This window comes from Littorina saxatilis, linkage group LG8 (genome assembly GCF_037325665.1).
Source record: "Littorina saxatilis isolate snail1 linkage group LG8, US_GU_Lsax_2.0, whole genome shotgun sequence".
NCBI classification, from domain to species: domain Eukaryota; kingdom Metazoa; phylum Mollusca; class Gastropoda; order Littorinimorpha; family Littorinidae; genus Littorina; species Littorina saxatilis.
In genome coordinates, this window is record NC_090252.1 from 73,024,898 (window position 1) to 73,050,760 (window position 25,863).

General features: G+C 40.9%; 1 protein-coding gene across 2 annotated transcripts; it reads right to left on the reverse strand.

Annotated features, from left to right (window-relative positions):
* Positions 1-1,686: 1,686 nt before the first annotated feature.
* On the reverse strand, positions 1,687-24,251 carry LOC138974313 (hexokinase type 2-like). 2 transcript variants are annotated; one of them, XR_011458396.1, is made up of 10 exons: positions 24,093-24,251; positions 23,456-23,604; positions 22,945-23,166; positions 9,778-9,933; positions 8,947-9,059; positions 7,959-8,117; positions 7,075-7,214; positions 4,293-4,432; positions 3,672-3,811; positions 1,687-3,427 (listed from the first exon to the last, which is right to left on the reverse strand). XR_011458396.1 is itself a non-coding variant. In XM_070347024.1 (9 exons), the coding sequence occupies exons 1-9, from the start codon at positions 24,169-24,171 to the stop codon at positions 3,725-3,727; spliced, it is 1,245 nt and encodes a 414-aa protein (XP_070203125.1). In that variant the 5' UTR covers positions 24,172-24,251; the 3' UTR covers positions 1,687-3,724. The 2 variants fall into 2 exon arrangements, 1 of the variants encoding a protein (XP_070203125.1); XM_070347024.1 differs by having other exon boundaries at positions 1,687-3,811.
* Positions 24,252-25,863: the final 1,612 nt, after the last annotated feature.

Here is a 25,863-nt window from a genome sequence, read left to right on the forward strand (position 1 = left end):
CCGTTTAATGGCAGCTAGGTAGAGACTGGTCATCTGTCTCTCTCTGTCTCTCTCTGTCTCTCTCTGTGTCTCTCTCTCTGTCTGTCTGTCTCTCTATATATCTATCTCTCTCTCTCTCTCTCTCTCTCTCTCTCTCTCTCTCTCTCTCTCTGTTGCTTTTTCGTATTTTTGATTATAACCATCACTTGCATGAAAGTATAACTCTCATTTCTCTATAACACACATAGGAAACGTCAGCATATATACAAAACAACGGCGTAAGTCTATATAATGAAATACATACCTTTTATCCAAGATGATAGTAGACTAAAACTAATGGAAACAAAAAGCAAATATCACTAAACGTTTTGAAACTTTAATCAATTGCAATGAACACAGAATCGAAGAAAGGAACAGTCCATCGCGCAGAAGATAACGACAATGCCAACACACACGCACACAAACACACACGCACGCACAATGTCAATATAAGATACGACCATTTCAGTTGTTCGTTGTCTGGGGGTCCTGCAGCTAATACTACAAGATGTAACAGGTAAACTGTTGAGCTTACAGCGGCACACCAATACATGTGAATTACTTGTATCTCTTAGTTCTGAGTGCAATAAATACTGTCAATACGTCATCTACGTGACTATCCGGGTGTACTTTTAAAGAACATAAATATATTTAAAAAATAAAAACCAAGCTCTTTCTGATCACATACACTATCACTTTAAATGTGTCGGCCGCCAGTGCTGTTGCTGTGCAGTCATGTTTTTGTGCATGAAGAAGTCCTTGTGCGTCAACATCATGGCTAAAACTAATTGTCCGGGGAAAAAGGCGCAAAACTTCTTCCGGGAATACGATTTGATCCCATTTTGGGGGCCATTTTACACACGAGAAAAATGTTTAGTGTATGTACAGGGCTAAGGAGCGAACATATATGTTTAACTCAGATCTTGATAAAATCGACCAGTGGGCTAGACAGTGGAAAGGAAAATTTAATCAAAGTAAAACAAAACTTCTGAATATAAGCAGAAAAATAAATCCATATTACATCCCTTTAAACTTCGGTGGCACAATTTTACAAGAAACTGAAAGTCATAAACATCTTGGTATTATTATTCAGAATAACGGTAAGTGGGAGTTACATATTAAATCTGTTATAGCAAAATGCCGTACACTGGTAGCTTGCTTGCGATCGTATAAATATAGACTAGGCAGAAAAGCTTTAGAAATAATGTACAAATCCTTCATATTGCCACATTTTGATTATGCTGATGTTCTCTGGGATAACTGCCCTAAGGAGTTAGCCACCGAGCTCGAAAGTATTCACTTAGATGCAATTCGAACCATTGTTGGAGCAGTCCGCGGTACAAGCCATCCTGAAAAATTGTACGATGAGTCAGGCTTTATTTCATTACTAGAGAGGCGTAAACGTCATAAATTAATATTATTTTACAAGATCGTTCACCGCAAGGTGCCAAACTACTTATTTGGGATATTGCCACCATTGATATCAACTAATAACCCATATCACCGGCGCAGACCTCTAGACAGGAAAGTTTCATCGTTTAAAACTGAATTATACAGAAACACATTTCTCCCATCTACTACACGACTCGGGAATTATTTACCAGACTATATAAAACTTAGTGATTCCCCAAGTGAATTTAAGCACTTTTTGTCAAAAAACGATTTAAGTCCGCCGTGTTATTTTTATTCTGGAGATCGCATGTCACAAATAATTCACTGTAAGCTCAGGTTATATATAAGTGATCTTAATAACGATCTAGTGAGACGTCACGTTGCTACAGATGCATCTTGTGACTGCGGATTCCCGTCCGAATCCGTAAAACACTTCATATTCGATTGTCCAAATTATCGCGAAGCACGTCAAGAAACTATACATACCCTCCCTAATCACATAATTCACCTCCCCCACCTTTTAAACGGAGACAGACAGTATTCTTTAGATTTGAACAGGAACATTTTTTCCACCGTACACTCGTTCATTGAACGTTCAGGCCGCTTTGGGCAAACCAGAATAAATGCTCTACAAGCCGGACAACAACTTTAACTTCTGCACATCTCCTACCCATCCCTCTTCTTTTATTCATCTTCTTTCCCTCCTTCCTTCCTTTTACTGTCTTTCTTTATAATCATTATGCAACGTTTATTACGTTATTAATAGATTTGGTTTATTGAGACAAATTGTTCAGCCGTTACCGCCTTATGTTGTACTGTCATGCAGGAACACCACTATAAGCTTCTAGCTTGTTGCTGTTTCTGTGAACTTTGAATACATGTCATGATTGTAACCTTTTTAAAATAAACTTATGTTTAAACCAAGGAGCGTCTGAGTCTAAGGAAGAGGCAACTAAGAGAAAACATAGACTTGGGGATTCTATAACCGTCATCTACGTTACCGGCTTTTTCTTGCAAACGAGAAACAAATAAATACTCCAAATGTTGATATGATTTTCACAGCCACAGGAGCATACTACGAAACAAATATTGGCAGGGCCTTCCGGTGACTCCTGGCTCTGTCGTGAGGTGAAATGCAAGCGCCCGTCATCTACGCTACCGTCGTGTAGCTTACACAGACATAATATAGTACGACTATACGGCTTTTTCTAAAATCAAGACGGGCACCCATTATCCCGTGTTGGTAAACAATAAAGTAACACAAAAACACAAATATTGAACAGAAAAACCACACATTGTTTTTGGAAACTTTGTAAAACCTACTGGTCGCTTTTACTGACTGTGAGACACACGCGCACACCAGGCATACTAAGGGAAAGGTGGAGGTCGTGGAAGGGCTTCTGCTACACGCACACACCAGGCATACTAAGGGAAAGGTGGCGGTCGTGGAAGGACTTCTGCTACACGCACACACCAGGCATACTAAGGGAAAGGTGGCGGTCGTGGAATGGCTTCTGCTACACGCACACACCAGGCATACTAAGGGAAAGATGGCGGTCGTGGAAGGGCTTCTGCTACACGCACACACCAGGCATGCTAAGGGAAAGGTGGCGGTCGTGGAAGGGCTTCTGCTACACGCACACACCAGGCATGCTAAGGGAAAGGTGGCGGTCGTGGAAGGGCTTCTGCTACACGCACACACCAGGCATACTAAGGGAAAGGTGGCGGTCGTGGAAGGGCTTCTGCTACACGCACACACCAGGCATACTAAGGGAAAGGTGGCGGTCGTGGAAGGGCTTCTGCTACACGCACACACCAGGCATACTAAGGGAAAGGTGGCGGTCGTGGAAGAGCCACCAGGCATGCTAAGGGAAAGGTGGCGGTCGTGGAAGGGCCACCAGGCATGCTAAGGGAAAGGTGGCGGTCGTTGAAGAGCCACCAGGCATACTAAGGGAAAGGTGGCGGTCGTGGAAGGGCCACCAGGCATACTAAGGGAAAGGTGGCGGTCGTGGAAGGGCTTCTGCTACACGCACACACCAGGCATACTAAGGGAAAGGTGGCGGTCGTGGAAGGGCTTCTGCTACACGCACACACCAGGCATACTAAGGGAAAGGTGGCGGTCGTGGAAAGGCTTCTGCTACACGCACACACCAGGCATATTAAGGGAAAGGTGGCGGTCGTGGAAGGGCTTCTGCTACACGCACACACCAGGCATACTAAGGGAAAGGTGGCGGTCGAGGAAGGGCTTCTGCTACACGCACACACCAGGCATACTAAGGGAAAGGTGGCGGTCGTGGAAGGGCCACCAGGCATACTAAGGGAAAGGTGGCGGTCGTGGAAGGGCTTCTGCTACACGTGCAGCTCCGATGGCGCTTGCGTTTTGCAAACATACGATTTTGAACTGCAACATGAGAAACATTAATTCAATCAGATGCACTCAAGATGATATTTTTTTTAAACCGCAAGTTTGTATTTATGCATAATTATGTATTTTGCTCAAATGTGTGTGGAGAAAAATACATTCCTTAAATGATCTACAACGGAAACTTTGCAAGATTGAAGTGGCATAACAATCTGTTGATAATGTACGTGTGAACAGAAAAAGGACAAGTATAATGCCAGAAGTGTGAATGTGTTTCACGGTCAAGGTTTAACAACACACACAACTTTATTTGACTGAATGACTTAAAATCAAATCATGAATACCTTTACTTCGTTGTTTCCTTAACACCACACTGTCAATATAATGACAAAATCGATGCAAGTTGCTTATTGTGAACGACAGGGCCTCCAACCATGGTCGACAAAGACGAATCCGAAATAGATCAGACTGAAGCAGAATCTGTTTCTCTAACAAGAAAAAAAGCATATATATTGCTCACCTTGTTTTCTGGTTTAACCAACTCTTCGGTCCTTGCTTGCATCAGGCCATAAAAGCGAGGATGATAGATGTTCAGAGACGGACCGTCAGCTACGACTGTCATATCAGGCTGGTCCATGCGATTGATTAACGCTGCCAGACCTGCACAGGGACATACACAGACCGTACATAATGTATACCCTGATGAGGCATGGGCACATAATTATGCATTAGATCTGAAGTCTGAATTTGTGACATTGTACTAAATAAAACATTGACAATGTGCATGACGCTGTTTGGCACTGTATTTTGCAACAGAAAATGTCCTAGCCCGCAGGATATCAGACTGTTCAGTAGATAACTGCTGTATTACATAGACAGTATTATATAAGACAGTTTATTGTGTGGTACAGGTAAATGATACACGTGATAATGGACATAGTCATGCATTCGTGTTAGAATCGGGTAACATTGAACTTGAGAAAGAAAGCTTCTTTGGCTGCTTTACATAACCCGTTTTCACCAGCCTTACTGTTGTGCTTTAATTTGGCTTTAGACTGTTAAGACTTTTTTCTGGCTTTATTTCAGTGTGCTTCTCAAAGTTGTATTTTATGTTTAAACGGTATACATCTTGCAAGCGTTTCATTCTGTGCCTTTTATTTGTGTAGGTCGGCCTTACATTTGGTTTAAACAATGTTTATTCATATTTACATGTTCAGGAAATGTACATCGACATATAGGGTGAAGACAACAACAAGCCTACGGCTTATAGTGGTGTCTTCAAACACATTTACAATACGAACATGGCAGACAAGCCCTTATACACAGTAAATAACAACAATCCGTAAACTTTACTCAAAATATTTACCAAATTTAGGAGAGAAAAGAAAAGACGAAAAGAGGGTGAGAAAACACCAAAGAAAATAAAGTAAACACACATACACATCTAACCAGAAGAATGCGTAAAGGATAATAATCGGCGATTAAACAAATCAAGAACAATTATTTGGGGACAAGTATTCAGACCGGGGGAGGGGAGGCTTCACGGGGGGGGGGGGGGGGGGGGGGGGTGGAATAAGCTAGCTACTAGCTAGCTGCCCTTTCCCCACCTCCTGTATCACCAACCCCTTCCCATTTTCTGCTTGTTTGTGTATCTGTTTTGTCTTTTGGTGTTTTTTTCGTTTTCTGTAATGAGCTAATGTATTTATTCCGCCATCATGCTAACCTTTGTTTTGTAATTACTATGATTGCTTAAAATAAGCATTATATGCTTGAGTATGTGATCATCCATGCATTGTTCTTGTCATGATTAAAATTGAATAAAGTTTTGTTTAAACCAATAGAGAGAAAGAGAGAGAGAAAGAGGGAGAGAGAGAGAGAAATAGAGAGAGAGAGAAAGGGAGAGAAAGAGAGAGAGAGAGAGAGAGAGAGAGAGAGAGAGAGAGAGAGAGAGAGAGAGAGAGAGAGAGAGAGAGAGAGAGAGAGAGAGAGAGAGAGAGAGAGAGAGAGAGAGAGAGAGAGAGAGAGAGAGAGAGAGAGAGAGAGAGAGAGAGAGAGAGAGAGAGAATCTGTGTTTGTCTAAATTTAATAAAACGATTGTGAAGCGTATAAATGGTATCCTGGCGATCTTGCAAATAAGTTGGGCATTCAAAAAAATAGTGGTCAACTGTTTCTGCACCAGTGCCGCATTCACATTCACTATCGTTACTTAAATGACGGATAACTAAATGATGTTTCAAATCACTAATCGTTAATCTCAGCTTACAATGTAAAGTTTCTAGGTCTCGAGTCTCTCCGTAAAAGTGTGCTGGGGGAATAACATCGTCCCTGGCAAGAAAACGTTTTAAATAACTCAGTGAGTCACTTTGTTGGACATATTCTGGTAGTGTGTTCCAAAAGTATGTTGCAGATGGAACAAAGGATGATCGATACAATTCCGTTTTAAATGGTGGCATCTTGCGATTTAGAGGTCGTCGTCTGTGATATGGGTTTGACTCAGATACCAAAGGCGGGAGTCTTAAATTGAAATAATGGGGTGTTTTGTTATTAATCATTTTATGAAACAAAATTAATTTGTGCCTTCGGCGCCTTTCTTTCAACGAGGTAAATCCAGATTCAGCATACAGTTTTGAGTGGCTAGTGCCTCGCACAGCGCCAATTATTGTTCTAATGGCGTCCAAATGTAAATTTTCAAGTTCTTCTGCAATGGCATTAGTGCAAGTATCCCATAGTGTATCACCATAATCAAACAAAGGCATTATGAAGGTCTTATAAATAATTTAACGATCTCAAACACGCTCCTCGAGGTCTGAATGTCGCAATAATGGATTGAACATGTGCTTCCCATTTACAGTCGTTTTGCAAGACAACACCCAGATGTTTATGAGTAAATGAATCGTGCAGAATTGTGTTATCAAAATTTAGGTCATGAAAAACAGGATTTCTTTTCCTGGCCTTACATTTGACAACAAAATAAAAACACTAGTTGTCGATGATCAACTTTAGAATTCGTCTACAGACTGGCAAAAGATGACAAACACGTTTTGTTTTCCTTATGCTGGTTTGCTTAATGATTTGCGTGTGAATGTCTACTTGCTTGACCGTTTACTTACGATTGTTAAAATACATATTTATCGTTTTAATTTTATTGATGCAGTGCTATTACTTGCTTGTGCATGTGTTTTCATACGTAAATGCACACATGTTATCAGCGAAACCCAATCATCTGATATTAGGTACATTATAATTGTAATAATTCAACATCCACAGTGACCAAGTTATCACATTGTGAGCACATAGCGTACCGGCAGCAGCGAGAAAAGCTCCACGTTCAGAGACGACTCCACACACGTGACGAACAATCCTTGAGTCCTCTTCCGAGCAATCTTGCAGATTTAACTTCCCCAACACAAATCTAGTGAAAGAGTGATTTCCAGTCGTGTCGCTGAAAAAAAAACAAAATCAAATGTAGCTGTTGTAATAATGAAATCATTATCAACAAGCACAAAAAGAATTGGAACAGCTTCAATGATGATTTTATTTTAATTTTTTATTTTATGCAATTTATATCGCGCACATATCTCAACCACGGATTCAAGGCGCAGGGATTTATTTATGCCGTGTGAGATGGAATTTTTTACACAATATATCACGCATTCACATCGGCCAGCAAACCTCAAGCCTATTAGGGCGAGCATTCACCTTTCACGGCCTATTATTCCAAGTCACACGGGTATTTGGTGGACATTTTTATCTATGCCTATACAATTTTGCCAGGAAAGACCCTTTTGTCAATCGTGGGATCTTTAACGTGCACACCCCAATGTAGTGTACACGAAGGGACCTCGGTTTTTCGTCTCATCCGAAAGACTAGCACTTGAACCCACCACCTAGGTTAGGAAAGGGGGGAGAAAATTGCTAACGCCCTGACCCAGGGTCGAACTCGGGACCTCGGTTTTTTGTCTCATCCGAAAGACTAGCACTTGAACCCACCACCTAGGTTAGGAAAGGGGGGAGAAAATTGCTAACGCCCTGACCCAGGGTCGAACTCGCAACCTCTCGCTTCCGAGGCAAGTGCGTTTACCACTCAGCCACCCAGACCACAGATGATGTCAACAAGCGAACAAAATATAGTATCGCCGTTCTCGTCAGAAGGGATTATTTTTGCCACGAAAAAATTCATTCTCACCTCTCTATCAGGGAGACATCGTCGGCATCAATACTTCCTCTCTCCTTTAACTTGGAAGATTCAAACTTGCCGATGAACAGCAGGCCTTCCTCTGACATTTTTACAAGGACCAGCCTCAAGATCTCCCCAAGGTACATGATGCTGACCATCTTCTCCAGACTGAAATACACAAACAATGAGGCAATCATTCTCGACATGTTAAATTACACAATTGTGTCGGAAACCCAATATTATACGAGCATATAAGTTATGTTACCTTGTAAAAGTAAACATATCACTTGCAATACTTATTGTATTTCTGTGTCAAAATCATGAATTTGTTTCACACAAGCCAACCATCTTACTCGTGACAGTTTCTTTGATAACAAATGCTTCAAGAAAACTGTGCCACTTCCAAATACACACACCCACGCACGCACGCGCGCAACAACACACGTGCGCAAGCATGCACGCACGCACGCACGTACTCACGCACAAACACACACTCACACACACATGCTGGAATTCCGCCGAACAATAATCAAAGTGATATTTGCTTGTGCGTATAATGTAACATGTTGAAACAAGTCCACAGACCCATTGCATCACAATGAACGCCCAATCTTCGTGTGATATACTCTAACGCAATTGATACCTGCGCAAGTAGGAAAAGCGTGTCACAAAAATTAGGCAAGAATGGCAACACTGCTATTAATTGGAATTCAATATACAAGGCTTATCATAGTCACACTAAGGCCCCCCCAAAAAAGTCTGTTTACGGTAACATAGGCAAACAAAATAGGGTCGGTAGGTCATGAATTTTTTCTTATTTTTTTTCTCCAAAAAAACATATTTTTAAGCTATTTTGCAAAAAAACACTTCTTTTTTTTCCAAATGCCAAAAAAAAGTCTAGGGTCGCGCGAAAAAATAGGGTCGGTCGGGATACCGTAAAAAAACTAAATATTTTTTGGCCTAACAATAATTAAAATAAGAAAAATAATCCCCATACATCTGTTCACCCGGGTTCGTTGAAAACATGTCGAGCTCTTTGTCGTATTCGGTTGTGAAGCGGGCAAGATCATCGCCTACACTTAGTGCCCCCATCTCCGCTTTCACGAATTCCTGCAGTAAAGCATACATTTACTACATAAACAGCATATTATCCTGTGCATAATTCTTATTATAAATTGATTAAATGATTCAATTGCAACGCACAAGCATCATCAAGTTTCTATTTTGTTGAATTTTTCCCGTGTTTATTACCAGCAAGTTCTTTATCAAGTAAGTCGATGATATGTCTGTGTGTTTGCTTGGTAATTTATTTATCTATCAATTGAACAAAAATCGTTGCACCTAGTTTTAGGTACCAGCGATCGGCTTATCCTGTATTGCAGTCTTAGCTTCCTGTATTGCAGTCTCAGCTTCTTCATTCTGAATAAATATTGACCTTTCCAAATCAATCTGCTCAGGTATTTGTGTGAGCAGGTTCGTTCCAAATGGAAAAAAAGAAAATGAAAAAACAAATTACAGAAAATAGGCTCCAAGCATTAATCATAGATAAAATTTTAAACATTTACAGTAAACGTCCCAAAACTCGTACATCAATGAAGCACGGGTGCTGTTGGGTTTTAAGAGAGAAGATCGAACACTGTATTCATCAGCTACAGTTTTGCGGATGAGTTTTGTGTGTAGAGCAGTATTCGGGGACAGACTGTGAGTACTCTGCAACTCCCCCATTTACTTAGCGATTGCATCTGTTATCATGACCATCATTGAGTCTGCGCACATTGGCAGCAAAAATAGAAACATATCTATGTCTTGCAAGACGTCCAATGTTTACCATTTGCGTTCCATTGCCCCTCTGTTCGTTGATGTAACAGCTGTAAAATCCGTTCCCCACGACGAGGGAAAGCTTGCAGCTGGGGTCATCATAAGCAGCAGCGACTAGTGCACCGACAGCATCGTTAACAACGATCTTCACATCCAGGACGCATGACTGTGCAGAACATTATACCAGGAGGAAACGCTCAGCAGGTTGTACTTTTTAACTATGATGCAAAAAAAGCAACATAACCTGGTTAGTTTAACATTTCTACAATTCAGTACAGAACATTCAGAATATCGACCAATGCGTCATTATGGTGATAAGTTCTCTTAAGATGAGTGTTTTCATTTTGAAATGTTTGCAGTTTGTCTGTTTTAGACTACACTAGCGGTTTAACGTTGCGACTTAGAAGCAAATACCAAATATTCATTTTGTGTGACATTTATAAATAGATAGATGGATATATAGAGCTTAAACAATGACCACAAGTTGATTACTGGAAAATAAACCACGAGTGGGTATTTGCAGCCGCTTGGTAATTCACGAAAGTGCGGAGCACACGAGTGAATTACCAGGCGGCTGCATACTAACGAGGGTTTATTTTCCAGTAATCAACTAGTTGTCGTCATTGTTTAAGTTATTTACACAACGAACAACACGGGTCGAACATGCAGTCATGCAGACATTTTGTAGGCAATTTCATTTCAGCCTAATCACTCAGAGTGTCAAATGCGCGTCATTCAAATAGTCCCCTCGATTCTGACACAAACTTTACTTGTGAGGGTATCAAAAGTTGAACTCACGTTTAGCTAACGATCTACATACATTTTAACATTGAAGACATAAAGAAAACAACAAAGAATACACATAATCTGCTGGGGTGAAAAGTGCTGAGTGAAGATTATGAGTTGGCCGAAGCGGTGATAGAGAGAGAGAGAGAGAGAGAGAGAGAGAGAGAGAGAGAGAGAGAGAGAGAGAGAGAGAGAGAGAGAGAGAGAGAGAGAGAGAGAGAGAGAGAGAGAGAGAGAGAGACAGTGATTCAAGGCGCACAACTCTAGTACTCTTCATCGGCAACCGCTTAGATCAATCCCGACAACAAAATCCTGATTCAAAATCCTGAGCGACGAAATAAGAATTCTTACAGTTTTGTTCATGGTCAATGTCGCTCAGATTGGTGTTTTGAAAGTCTGGATATTGTTCATTAATAAACTTCCGAAGAAGGCGCACATCCGAATCGGTTTTTTTCATCGTGTTTTTGTTTTCGCTGTCCTTCAGCAGTTTGGTGACATCACTGTCAGATACCGCGCTGAATCGCCGTTTGTTTGGTGCCGGTGCAGCAGCCGGGTCATCAAAAATGTCCCTTGATTCCACTGAAGTTAATTCGGTGAAATCCCAATCATTGAAATCGAAATTCAAATAAAAACTGTCGCTCGCAGCAGCCATTGTTGTTACAGTTTGAGTCAAACTTGTATTCTTCCGCAACAGGGTCCAATCGTCTAGGTTTCAAATGATGTCATGTTCTAAAAATAAATTCTAGTATTGATTATTTTTTAGCCCTCTTTATTCAAACTTCGAATAATCCACGTGTGATTTTTGGGTGTAAAGTATTTCGTTATAATTTCTCACTTGTCTAAAAATAATCAGCTAGATTTAATCCACTCCTCTGTTGCATTACAGGAGTTGTATATATATATATATTCCATGACCTCCCTTCTGTGTCTCTGTAAATGTACTCTAGGTTTATTTCTTGTATTTCCATTGTTCTCTTGTTACATCTATGATGTAACTATTCTATGATGTAACTATTGCACTTTTATAACACATAAAATAGTGGATAAATAAGGGTGCACGAAATACAGTTTATTCCCCCCTCTGCTTCTTTCTCTCTGTAAACGTGTAGGGCTAGTTATTTTTCGGTAACTTACCCAACAACCAAAATCACTTACCCAACAACGGGCCTGAATCCTCGATAGCTCACAGGTTGATGAGCTAGACTTTGAGGGAACTACTTTAGCGATTGAAAAGTTCCGAACGCTCTAATGTACGAAACAGCAAACTTCCAAGGCAAGTAACTCTCGTACTATGTCTAGCGATAAGAGTAGTTCCCCTTCCACATTTTCTGAACTGAGTTGCTTGGACAAAAGACTGCAATCCGACGGTTAGTTTTCGACAATATTTCATTTTATAAACAGATCACACGCAACCAAGTGCACACATCTCATCAATTTAAAGAACATACAGCGGTTTCATACATTATTTTGCCCCAGAAAACTGAACTTCATACAGTTTTTAACGTTGGAACACGGGTGCAAAAGTTCGTCTGCTAGTCCCATTCGACGAAAGAAAATTTCCTTATACCAAACCATGAACAGAACTCACAATATTTGCCTTTACCGCCACAGCAGAATAACAACATAACTGTGTACTTGATTTTAATCCAAAACAGGGAAACTGACATGCAGTGTTTACAGAATTGAATGATTTTCAGGGAACTATACAACCGCGCATTAATCAATCGCCTGCGCAGGTAGAATGATTAAGTGAATAGGATTCGATCAAACTTTAGCACAAAACTCCTTTTTTCTATGAATAACTGAAGAAAGGAGGAATAAAGAGGTTACATAGCTGGCTCTACTTTCTGTCGTCCTTGACATTCCAAAATGCACGTGTACCTGTCGACCGGATGTGCAAGGGATTACCACGCTTTTGAGAACTTGCGCGAGAGTTGTTCAGTGCTATAGCTGAGTATTAGTCTCAACTTGCTGAGACTATCATCACAGCGTCATAGATTTCATGAGGTCTGTCGTCCATCGCGCCATATTCTGGGGACCTAATCTGTTATGTTTCCTTCTATTCGCTGTTCTATTTCTCTCTTGTGATCAACATGACAAGCCGTATGTTTGAGTGTGTGTGCTCTTTGGTGCGGCTCTCTCAACTAAAACAGAAGTCAAACTAGCAATTGTTAAAAACCCAGTCCGTCCGACCAGCACTGCTATGTTCAGGCTATGCTCTTTTATTTCCAATTCAGTGCCCCATATGGCTTTTTGACCAATCAGGACGGATTCTAGGTGACCTGTTAAATGTTATGACGTTCAGGTAGGAACCCTTTTTGTTTATCAAGCTAAAAATTGACAAAACAAATTAAAAATTTAAATCAACAATATCAGCGTGATTTATTCTACAGAATGACACTTCAAATGCTGTCAGATATACTCTTTTTATCTACAAAAATACCGATAAGCGAGTTTTGTCGGTGGGTGCGTTACGGCACCGCCCACCCTCTGAGTGTGAAATGCCGACCCGCTCACTTGAAATCTAAATTACCTAAGTTCGGAAAATCAAGTGAAATTGCGTCACTCGCGTTAAGTCATTTCCCATCCGTCTTGAGTCGGTTCTAAATCTGTCGCTCTCTATTCAACAAGAAAAGCGAAGCAACCGAAACGCATGTTGAACTGACATGGTTTATCTCAGTTGTGACTGAGATTGTTGTGTGTCAAACACATTTGATCTGTGAATATTCATCACGTCAGGAGTATTACTCTGATTGGCTGACCCAGGTCACGAGAATAACTGCTGCTGAAAACAACAACCCCGACGATCTCGAGTCCATTCCCATGTGATGCTGGAATAAGACAAGGATGTCCATTTTCGCCATTAGCCTTTGTTCTGGCCCTCGAAGTGTTAGCAATCAAAATCCGTGCAGATCAAGATGTTAAAGGGATTAAACTGCCAAGGAATTCTGATAGACATGGTGAAATTCTTAAACTACTTATGTATGCTGACGACATTAGTTTCTTCCTACAAGATGAGAAAGACCTAAGAAACGTATTACATCTTATAACTCAGTTTTCAAAATTTTCAGGGTTAGCAATGAATGATCAAAAGACAGAAGCAATGTGGCTTGGTATAAATAAATTTTCTGCTGACCGACCATGTAATATTATTTGGAAAAAACAAATCAAAATCTTAGGAATTCATTTCAACAACTCTGTCCCAGCCTCCAACATAGAAGAAAACTGGGAACCTAAACTACATAAAGTAAATTCATTAATAGCAACATGGTCGAAAAGAAACCTAAGTATAATGGGGAAAATTTGTATAGTCAAAACATTAATGTTGTCACAGTTTACTTACGCACTGCAATCTCTATGTGCCACAGAAAACTTCCTCAATAAGCTAAATTCATCTCTATTCCGATTTATCTGGAAGAAAAAATATTCAAACAAAAGAGCTTATGAAAAAGTTAATAGAAAAGTAATGTGCCAAGAGACAAATCTTGGAGGTCTGAAAATGATTAATGTCAAAGATGTACAAACATCATTTCTAATTTCATGGATTATGAGGCTGCTGGACGGAAGTAACGCAAAGTGGCAACAGATTCCATTAGCATCCTTTTTAAATCTGGGCGAACGCTTATGCTGTCTGCGCTCAAATGTGAGTGCAGAAAATTTTAAAGGACTAGGTGCCATAAAGCAATATTTCTGGAAACAAGCTTTTATCACCTGGCTAAACAATAAACACAAGATCAAAGAAATAAGCAGTAATGAACAGCAGATAAGTGTACGCAATCAAACCTTATGGAATAATACAAATATAAGGTACAGGAAGCAAACGCTATACATGAATGACTGGATAAAGGCTAAAATATGCGTTGTTAAAGATGTTTTTAACGATAACGACATGTGCTCTTTTGAGGAAATATGTGAACGAACTGGATATAAACAGTCTCGCCTATTTGAATATAATGCAATACAGACTGCCATTAAAGCTCTATTATTGCGTGATACGGGTCAGGCCCGTTCTGATCATATGCCATTTATACAATTATCTCCACGCCAAATTCGCCTAAAGATGTTAAATTATGAGATAAAGGAGCCAAGCTCAGCTGGATTTTGGTCGAACAAATTAAATATTACATTAGAAGATAAACACTGGAAATTAGCTAACGAATGCTCGACAGAAACCCGTCTTCGTCTATTGCATTGGAAAATTTTACACAATATATATCCCACCAATATTTTGCTACATAAGATGGGAATTCGTCAAACAAATCTTTGTCAGTATTGTAACGAAACCGACTTCATCGAGCACTTTTTTTGGCAGTGTAGAGCAGTGCAACCCATATGGCAGGAATGTCAAGGGTACATATTTAAATGTACAGGCAAAAATATAAAGTTAAGCTGCGAAGAGGCTCTTTTTGGGTATTTCACACGTGACATCCCCAGAGAGAAAACCTTCATAATTAATCACCTTATATTGATATCGAAAATGTGCATAAGCCAGTTTAAGTACGGAAATCCAAAAACTAACATGAAGATCTTATTTCAGAACCAAGCTCGAGTTCGAAATTTCTAGTAAAATTGAACTGTGTATAAGAATATAGATAACTAGTAGTATTGTGCTGTTAATGTAAAGTTATTTATTTATGCGCTGTATGATGCTGTGCTGAAAACTAGTACTGTAATTGGTAATTTGTAAATTCTCGCCTTTGTCTATCGAGCGTTGGATTAATTAACCTGTTATGTATTGTCCCGCTGAAAATGTATTATATAACAGAAATATGGGAACAACAACAACAACACACACACACTCACACACACACACACACACACAACACACACACACACACACACACACACGCACATACACGCAGACATTAGTTAAATTGTTGTTGAATTAAAAAGTAATCTAATGGAAATGTAACCTGTAATGTAAAAGAAAACAAAATTAAAATTTCATTAAAAAAAAAGACCAATGAAGAAGGATATGCTCACCGCCCAAAAAGAAAGAAAGAAAAAAAAAAAAAAAAAAAAAAAAAAAGACGAAAGAGGCAAAAAAGATGGGTTGAAGCAGCCTTGCATGCAACTGAGGTCGAAAAAAAAAAAAAAAAAAAAAAAAAACCCCGACGCTACAGTGCTGGTTCTTGGCGACTTCAACCATACTAATTTGAGGACCGTCCTTCCAAAATACAAGCAACAAGTAACTTGTCCCACCCGTGAGAATAAAACTCTGGACCATTGTTACAGTACTATTCCAGGCGCCTATCGCTCCGCTGCACGTGCGCCTTTGGGTCGCTCAGACCACAACGTAGTGTTCCTTCTCCCTACATACAAACAGAAGCTACAGACAGTGAAACCTGTCAAGAAGTCTGTGAAGAAGTGGACATCTGATGCGGTTGAGTCCCTTAAAGGTTGCTTCGACTGTACGGACTGGTCTGTGTTTAAAGAAGCCTGTTCTGATCTCGACGAATATACAGACACTGTAACCTCCTACATCAGTTTTTGTGAAGAATTGTGCATTCCTACTAAATCTGTTACAGTGTATGGCAACGCAAAGCCCTGGTTTTCTAAAGACATTGACAATAAGCTGTGCATTAGAGACGAGGCTTATGGAGGTAATAAACTGGCTTTCAAGAAAGCTTTCCTCCCTCCTCCTCTTTTTAGGCCGCTGCGCCCACCAGTCCCGTCGCATATATAGCCAACTTGGCTCCTGCGACGTACTATACCAGAACCAGAACCAGAGGCGGACAAGGCAATCAGGAAATCAAAGCGACAGTACGGCAAGAAGCTTGAGCTGAAATTCTCGGCAAATAACACCAGGGAAGTCTGGCAAGGGCTACAAGCTATCACGCAATATAAGCACAAACCGACGACCCGCCCGGACGACCCCTCTCTCCCCGATAAGCTAAATAACTTTTACGCAAGGTTCGACAGGCTGAACACCAACCCAGTTCCTGACCCGCTGGTCAGATCGGATGCTACTCACCCTCCACCGTTTGTTGTGGTAGAACCGGAAGTGCGATCTCTTTTTAAGAAGCAAAACGCGAGGAAGGCAGCTGGCCCCGACAATACGGAGATTTAAGAAACGAAACGTCCCAACGTTTCGTTTTGAAGTTGTGGTAAACGTCATTATTTCGGGGGTCTCTCGCTGGAAAGGTGAAGGTCAACTGAAACGGAACGTGGAACGTCAAAACGCAGTCACGTTTTCCACCCCCAAAAAACGAACAATATTTCGTCAACTTTTGTGAGTATTTTTGCACACTAACAGTTTTATTTGTTGGCCATTTTATGCATTGCTAGATTCATCAACCCTTTCACAGTCTTTCAGCGCTGAGAATGTGTTCATTGGAGGTAGACAACTGTTGTGAACTGAAATATTTTGAAGGGTGCTGATCCTGGTACATTTATCCAACTTCATGGTGAGAAAGCAAATGGCGAAGCAGAAGTAGGTCATCGCATCGAATTTTTATTCTGGCTTCGTATGTGATCAGGTGCATGAATTGAAAAATGTGAAGCTCTTGTGCGTGCAATGCGAGTATGTCAATCCTTTATTGACTCGTGGAGTTGAAATTATGCCATGCCCAGTCAGCGGATCATATCCTGCCATGCCCGGCCTTTCATTCCGAAACGAAACGTGAATACATCTAAATCTTGTCTGCGGCCTATGCCGTCTCGTTACACGTTCCGTTTCGCGGGGTGACTCATTCACCAAACGAAACGAGCTGCAAAACGAAACGTGCTGTTTCTTAAATCTCCGTAGTGTCTCTACAGCAACTCTAAAGAACTGTGTTGATCAGCTTGCCCCAGTTTTTACTGATATTTTTAACGACTCTTTACAACAGTGCAAAGTCCCAACCTGTTTTAAATTGTCCACCATCATTCCTGTTCCAAAGAAGAGTACGGTGTCATCGTTGAACGATTACAGACCCGTTGCTCTGACGTCAGTGGTGATGAAAGTCTTTGAACGGTTTGTACTGAAGTACATTAAGACAGCTACCGACCATGTATTAGACCCGCTACAATTTGCTTATCGGACCAATAGATCTGTGGACGACGCAGTAGCTTTAGCATTGCACTCAGTCCTTCAGCACCTTGAATCTGCCAACTCGTATGCCCGCATACTTTTTCTGGACTTCAGCTCTGCATTCAACACCATTGTGCCATACCAGCTGTTTGAAAAGTTGCAAAAACTCAAGGTTCCTGATACATTGTGTAAATGGACACTAGACTTTCTGTTAAATAGAACTCAGGTTGTCAAGATTAATAACATGTTCTCTGCCCCACTCACACTGAACACAGGTGCTCCACAAGGCTGCGTGCTGTCACCTCTTTTGTTCACCCTTTTTACTAATGACTGCGTTTCAAACCATGATTCTGTCTTATTTTTAAAGTTTTCTGATGACACAACTATTGAGGGACTAATTCGCAACTCTGACGAGTCTGCTTATAGAGAAGAGATTAGGGCTATGGTCGACTGGTGCGATGCTCACAACCTACAACTTAATGTTCAAAAGACTAAAGAAATGATTGTAGATTTCAGGAAAAAAAAGACCCCTCTGACTCCTCTATCAATCAAAAATCAAAATGTCGACACTGTCGAACACTTCAAATTTCTGGGCACCACTCTTTCTTACCCTCACGTTGGAGCTAAACTCAAATCAAATAATCAAAAAGGCCCAGCAGCGCATTTACTTTCTACGCCAGTTAAAAAAATTCGGCTTGAAGCAAGAAATCTTAATCCAGTTCTATAGGGCTACGATTGAAAGCATCTTGTCTTTTTCCATCACTGTCTGGTTCAGTAGGGCTACTGAGGCAGAGCAGATCAACCTAAGCAGAGTTGTACGAACAGCTTCCAAGATTGTGGGTTGTGAGCTTCCCTCCATTGCCTCCATATACACATCCCGAAGCGCTCAGAAGGTCAAAAAGATTCTGGCAGACAACTCGCACCCTGCTTACAAGTTGTTCCGGCCCCTACCCTCGGGCAGGCGTTTTCGCTCGATCAGGACACGCACCACGCGTTTCAGAGACAGTTTTTATCCAAGTGCAGTGCGTGTCCTGGCTCCTTAAGTCCTCTAACTGCCGTTCTTAGCTAAGATTGAGCCTTTACTCAAGGTTTATGTCCTGGTATTTTGTTGTGAGACACAGCCGTCAAGCCTTTAAATACCTTATTTCTTAAAGTTCACCTACCCAGTGTAGTATTGTAATAAATGTTTTGGTTTTAAAATTATTAAGGATTTGTGATTTTAGTTATTGTCGTCATAACTGATGTCTGATACATATAAAATTCTTACTGATACTTCTATACTGTTTATTTTACGCATATGTACAATTGATGGTTAAACACGTTCTGTTAAGGAGGAGCATGCTTGTGCGTGTGTGCTGTTGTGGGTTTTGTGTGGGGAATGTATGCGGGCGTGCGTGAGCGTGTGTGCGACTGAGATTGCAAGCGATACTTGGAAGGGCGTGTATGGATTGATTGATTGTACTCTGGCCAAAACATGTCCCTAGTGTATACAACTCTCCTGTGTTCACTTTCAAGTGAATAACTATCGTTCTGATATCATTTTAAAGTGAAGCTAAAGAAACCTGGTATCGGCACTGCTGTGCATCTCCTATGATCTCAATGGTATCAAGGCACGGGTCATAGAGATCAATTTAGATCTAGATCTATTTCCGGTTGTGTATTCACACGCCAACGTTCGTTCGTCAAGATGGACGGCGATTTTGATTTGATAAGCGACTTTTTCTTAGAAGACTTCAATGAAGAGGACGAGAATTTAATGGCCGCTGCGCCCAAAAAAAGGAGATTCGAGAAAGTGACTGATGACGATGTGAACGCTCTCATCACCGATACATAAAACGCCAACACCAAAAGAAAAACTGAACATGTGATACGGCTGATTTCAGATTTCATTCTTCAAACCGAAGAGTTTGCAAAACAGATGAGATCAGCTGATATAGCGAAAATTGAGGATCCAAAACTTGTTGCAAACATTCTTGTCAAGTTTCTTACAACGGTGAAACGCGAAGATGGAGATGAATATGAACCAGGTACGATTCGAGGATTTCTGTCCGCCGTCGATCGGCACATGGCAGCGAACGGAAAAGGCAAGATTTTTTCCAGCAATGATACGCTGTTTGAAAACGTTCGAGCAGTTGCAAAAAGCAAACAAAAAAAGCTGAAATCAGCAGGGAAAGGAAACTTACCTCAAAGAGCGTGTGCACTAACGGACGAAGAGGTGGAAACACTGTGGGACTCTGGTCAGTTGGGAGTGTCCACACCAAGAGCCATAATCAACACCCTGTGGTGGTTGAACTGCCTCCACTTTGGAATGCGGGCAAGAACCGAACATCGCCAGATGTGCTGGTCCGACGTAACTGTTCAGATGGACAGCAGTGGCCACCGCTTCTTGGAATTCAACGAGCGAACCACGAAAACAAGAACAGGGGTCTCCAGGCAGGATGTCAGGGCAAAACCGCGAGCGTATGAAGATGTTGAAAACCCTGAGCGGTGCCCTGTGAAGATCTTCGAGAAATATGCCTCTCTTCGCCCTGCAGAAACATGCGGCTCCAACTATCCGTTCTACCTCACATGCGTCCATGATCCGAAACCAGGCAAACAATGGTTTCGTGCAATGCCGATGGGAGTGAACACAATCGGCAGTTTGATGAAAGAAATGGCGGCCGCGTCCGAGATATCTTCCACCACAAGTAAACGAATCTCGGGTACCTCGGCGAGGAAGACGCTGCTACAGAAGCTCAATGATTCTGGAGTTCCCCCAACCCATATAATGGAGAAATCAGGACATAAAAACATTCAGTCTGTACTCAGTTACGCGAAAATGTCCGACAACCAGCAACTGCAAGTTTCCCGAATTCTGTCAACCACGCGCACTTGCACAGTCTCAAAGTTGGGAGCTATGACGTCAACTACTGATGACGCAGATTCCAGTGCCTCGGCCTCAGGCGGAAACACACTCCGCCAGCCAGCAGTGACCTTTGATGCGCCCATTCATGGAGGAGTTTTCAATTTCAATTTCACAATGCCGCAATGAGTTTCTTCTTCGCCTTCAGTTGCAGAGCACCAAATTCCATTCAGTTACATTAAGTTGTGTACGTGTGTGTGGTTGTTTTTTTCTTCTTTTTTTTACTCCTAAGTTGATGAGGCCCAATGACAAGAATCCAAGATAAACTGGAACGAATTTATATTTCAAGCAAAGAAAGTGTTCGTGTTCTTGTTTGTTTCATTGCAATAAATGTGCGTTAATCAACTATGCGTGTTCTCTCTCTCTCTCTCTCTCTCTCTCTCTCTCTCTCTCTCTCTCTCTCTCTCTCTCTCTCTCTCTCTCTCTAAAAGGTTGAAATGACGTCAAGTGTAGCTAAAGATACGTCACTTCCTGGTTACACATTGGCTGTCGCACAAGTTCTTGATCAAGCAAACTGAACGCGAAAGTGGCTTCTACCGTGATTTCCAGGTTTGCATTGTGTCGGCTCTAATTTTTTCTTTCAAAATCAAAATAAAAGAATCGAAACTTTATTCACGAATACCATTTTGTAAGCCACTAAAACCAAAGACACGCCACACTATTTTCCTTCCACCATTCCTCGATGGAAAAGAGTTCGTGTTGTTTTTGTTTTAATTTTTGTCTTTGTCGTTGATCATTGTATACACAAATTACACAAACGTCATCTTGTGATGGACCAAAAAATATTGAAACTCTCGGATGATTTTTTTGTGTGGTATCAACCTCGACCTACGGTCTCGGTTGATACCACAAAAAAATCATCCTCGAGTTTCAATATTTTTCGGTCCCTCACTCGATGACGTTGTGTAATCTCTATGTACTGCACATGGTTGCAATAAAATCCTATGTCTTCTTTGACTGACAGGCATAATCAGGTAGGAGCGCTCAAGTTCCCATTGTGGCTGTTCTGTCTAATTCGCGGGGTCGCTTCGAAATTTGTTTTGGTCGAATTAAACGGTAATAAAACCGTTATTTCTAATATGCGGACTGTTAGCAAATGATAACAGTCATGTCTCACATACGATATCAGCATTCGCCTAAAAGGCTCATGCTTGATATCTTTGTTCTCGACATGCCTGTTATCATTTGCTAACAGTCAGCATATTAGAAATAACTCATAGTGAAGTTAAAGGCGTGCTCGGTACACACGCCCTTATCGGTACATCATCGACTGCGATTGTTCTCTGGACAAGCTATTTAATGCATTTTGCGAGTATTTCCAGTTCTTCTGCGGCGCAGTAGGCCCTATAGACGATGAAGGTGTCCAAGATATCAGGAGATGCGTGTGTAACCACTAGGTATTCAGTGAAATCTGTGTAAGAGGCTTTCAACTGACGGGGACAACCAAGCCACCATTATGCACCGACTTGACATAGATCAACAGACGTGCATTTAGAATAAGGTATGTGCAGAGGTGCCTCATCTGAACAGACAACTAAAGCTTGATGTTTCCGTCACACTTTGTCTTTTAGATTATGTACAGGTTTAATACAACACTCGTGATTTTTTATATGGCTTGTATTTCAGTCAAGACCCAGCGGATGAATATCAAGGGACTCATGAGCCTCTGGCGGATGAATATCAAGGGACTCACTCGCCAGAGGATCGTGAGTCCCTTTGATATTCCCGCTGGGTCTTGACTGAAAATACAAGCCATATAAAAACCCACTCGTGTTGTAACCTAACTTGTTCGCGTATCCATTTCTGGATCTGCAGGCTGGTACAGAGTTACCTCCCTTGTTTTAACCTAATTTCTTGGTTAAAACTTGTCTAAATTTCTAAATTCTTTCTTAATAAATATCAATTCCACACTTTGGCCTTAAATCAAAGTGTTTCCCTTCACAGATATCCCCTTGGGGTTGTCAGATGAGGGTAGTCTCCCATGCCAACAGAAGCTACCATTCAGAGAGTGGTTTGCTTCTTAGTTGGATACCATGGGTTGACAACTCTCGCCATCAGTACCACCTGACCACTGATGAGACACAATAGTGTCGAAACACGTGTCTGGTCTAGGTACAAAAACAATGGTCCTCCTCAGGACTAGATTTCCTTGTGATACGTCCCCCACAAAGGGACTTTGCATTGTAAATCTCGGTCCCCCTTGAGGAGGGTCTGATGCTCCCAATAGGCTGTCTGTGAAGGGATACTTTTTTCTCTCTCTCTTTCTCTGCTAAGAGATTTTAACAAATCTCGGAAGAAAGTCTCTGCTGACTTTCAATTGTTTCTTTCACAATTTCTGATGAGAGAGACAGAGAGACAGAGAGAGACAGAGACAGAGAGAGAGAGAGACAGAGAGAGACAGAGAGAGAGAGAGAGAGAGAGAGAGAGAGAGAGAGAGAGATTGTGTGCGTGTGGTATTGGGTGTTTGGAGGAATCACCATGTTGTCTTCCGGCAAAGATTGCTGGAGTAGCTCCCTCAGATCCTTGTTGTCAAATCCCCTACAGTGAAATTCTTTGGTCCACTTGGTGAGGCAAGCATAGGACCAATCTGAACTATGTTTGCATGGGAAGGAGAAGACGAAAGCCACTCGATACTTCTTGCCCAACATGTCATGGGCTTTGACAAATTTCCTGACGCAGTCTGCAATGAACCCAAAGAGCTGAAAAAGACACAGGAAACCAGCTTCAAAACTATATTTGTGGTTTTGTTTTATAATTCTAAACCAAACTTTTGTTCCTGCACTTTGTTCACCTTTGCTCACAGGCGTTGTAGCCAATATTTAAAACACTCGGCAGTAGTCAATATCCATGTGTTACAAAATGACGAAACGAGATGAAAAGTAAAGATTCAGGTTTCAAAGGAAACAAATAGCCTGAACACGTGAAACAACAAAAACAATTTCACTCTAGTAAAAAACAACAAATCTAACCAAAGTAAAATGCAGTCACCTGTATTCTTGTGCTTAGTCGAGCTTGCTGTGGCATGGTGTAGTGTTCATAACGTACATCAGTTTTCTTCCTAGCTTTAAACTTGACGAGTTGAATCTTTAAATTGCCACTGCCAAGGTCAACCACCAGAAAAGCAGAATTCACGGTAACTGCAACATACATTTTAAGAGCCTCTAAATCAGGTTCTATTTAGGTTAAGCATTTTAATTTACACAACACATATTGTTGGCATATTTTTCTCTTAAAAGAATGACCGATTGAAGTGCGTATACTTTGCCTCATGTTTGCGGCTATGAACACACTGCTGCTGCTGTTGCTGACGATGATGATTATGATGGCAACAACTATCAAATATGCTTTTGCTACAATCGGCTAAAAACGGACAGCAATTTTTAAACTAAAAACAAATTATTCATGCACACAAAGATTGGTCTATATACAGCGTAAACGTCACCACAATAACTCTTTAAAACTATTGCATTCTGTGTTAAGATGTAAGTTAAAAGTAGACAATACCAGACCATTCATAGGAATCTGTTTTTTTTTCATTAATAATTTTTGATTTTATGTTGAAGGAGTAATTACCCTCCGCAATGCCTTGAAACAGTCGAGTATCATAGTATGTACATCAACTTACCTTCGTTCTGTATAAGAGGTCTAGGATAAACATCATTGTTGGTGTGGCAACTGTCCATCTGCTTCTCAATATGATGCATCACATCCCTGCAGTCTTGTGTTGACAACTGGAAACCTTTCACGAACTCCTCCAACTTGATACACAGAAATGATACCCAGATATAATTACCACACACTTACAGCAAGCTCTCTCTCTCTTTTTCTCTCTCTCTCTCTCTCTCTCTCTCTCTCTCTCTCTCTCTCTTTCTCCTTCTCTCTCTCTCTCTCTCTCTCGCTCTCTCTCTCTCTCTCTCTCTCTGCTCATATTCAGTCTGTTATTGACTACGCGTCTACCTTGTGGGACTCGGCAAGTGAAAATTCATTCAAACCACTAATTAGATTACATAAACGAGCGCTTAAAGTAGTCTTATTAAAGAAAACAACCCTATCTGAGTTAGACTACATGAACTTAGGCATTCTTCCTCTGAAGGCAAGGCTAAGTTATAATAAAGGTACCCTTATGCATAAAATTATTCATGGATGTGTACCTCAAACCATATTTTCCAAATTCACGTTAAAAACTTCACGCCAATTGATGAGACTGAACATGCCTCTGCCTAGGATTGACCTATTCAAATCTAGTTTAGTCTATTCAGGTAGCAGTCTCTGGAACACTCTTCAACTGCACAACGTAGCAGAACTCAAATAGAAGCTTTTTTAACATTCAAATCGCGCTGGCATATATAGTAAATACTCAATCTCGAGAATATTCCAGACCGAACACGATACAACTACATTATACGAGCCGTGCATGGACTAAACTAGCGACATTCTCTTATGACGTACATCAAAAGCGCCGACACACTTAATCCGAACGAACGCCACGAACTCACGACTAAAACAGCATGGTAAACAACTTGTTTTGACAGGACTAGAAAGTTCACCTGCATTCTCGTCCAAGCATAAATATTGTGTTTACAAAATATAATATCGGTACTTTCCCACAAAGTACAAATAAGTCAACTACATGCAACACACAAAACTGAACCAAAGCTCAGCAACGGCAGCGTTTCCTAACAGAATATATAACACAGTCTCACTGTAAAACATTACAAACATTGGAAGTTTGCATGCACGACAATTATTTGTCAACGTACACAATCAATCTTGGTCTGAATATTCTGCAAATACAACCACAATGAAACTCGTAAATAGTCAGCACAGAAGAAACCTAAATGACTCCTTTCAAATCACTGTTCTTTGACTGGTTATGATTATCATGACCTGCAAATCATTCAACTGAAGTCACCTTCTTTTTTGTTTAAATGATGTATGAAGCAAAACAATTACTTACATAATAATAATAATAATAATGATAATAATAATAATAATAATAATAATAATAATAATAATAAAGTAGATGTGTACTGCCGGGCAGTACATACCCCAAGCGAAGTCGTCCATCTGTGTGTACATGATTCTCTCTCTCTCTCTCTCTCTCTCTCTCTCTCTCTCTCTCTCTCTCTCTCTCTCTCTCTCTCTCTCTCTCTCTCTCTCTCTCTCTCTCTCTCTCTCTCTGTCTTAAAATGTGTCATCGATGACGTGTTTTCATACTTGCTAATGCGGCAGGCTAATCATGACGTCAAATTGAAACTTCTTGAAGTCTCTCAGAAAGGGACATGAAAACCATGTGGGGGTTACTAGTTTGGGCTGAAAAAAAACCCAACTCCACCTAAAATTCAAGCGCCTATGGGGCTGAATTATGCAGCATAAATTGTGAAACATCAGGATAT

What these genes read in the sequence shown, in the direction of transcription:
- LOC138974313 (XM_070347024.1), bottom strand. Translation starts at nt 24,171, where the DNA reads ATGCATCATATTGAGAAGCAGATGGACAGTTGCCACACCAACAATGAT. An exon ending in GACTAAGCACAAGAATACAG is followed by an intron (nt 23,167 to 23,455) that starts GTGACTGCATTT and finishes TGTCTTTTTCAG; the next exon opens with CTCTTTGGGTTCATTGCAGA. An exon ending in GGGGCAATGGAACGCAAATG is followed by an intron (nt 9,060 to 9,777) that starts GTAAACATTGGA and finishes GCTTTACTGCAG; the next exon opens with GAATTCGTGAAAGCGGAGAT.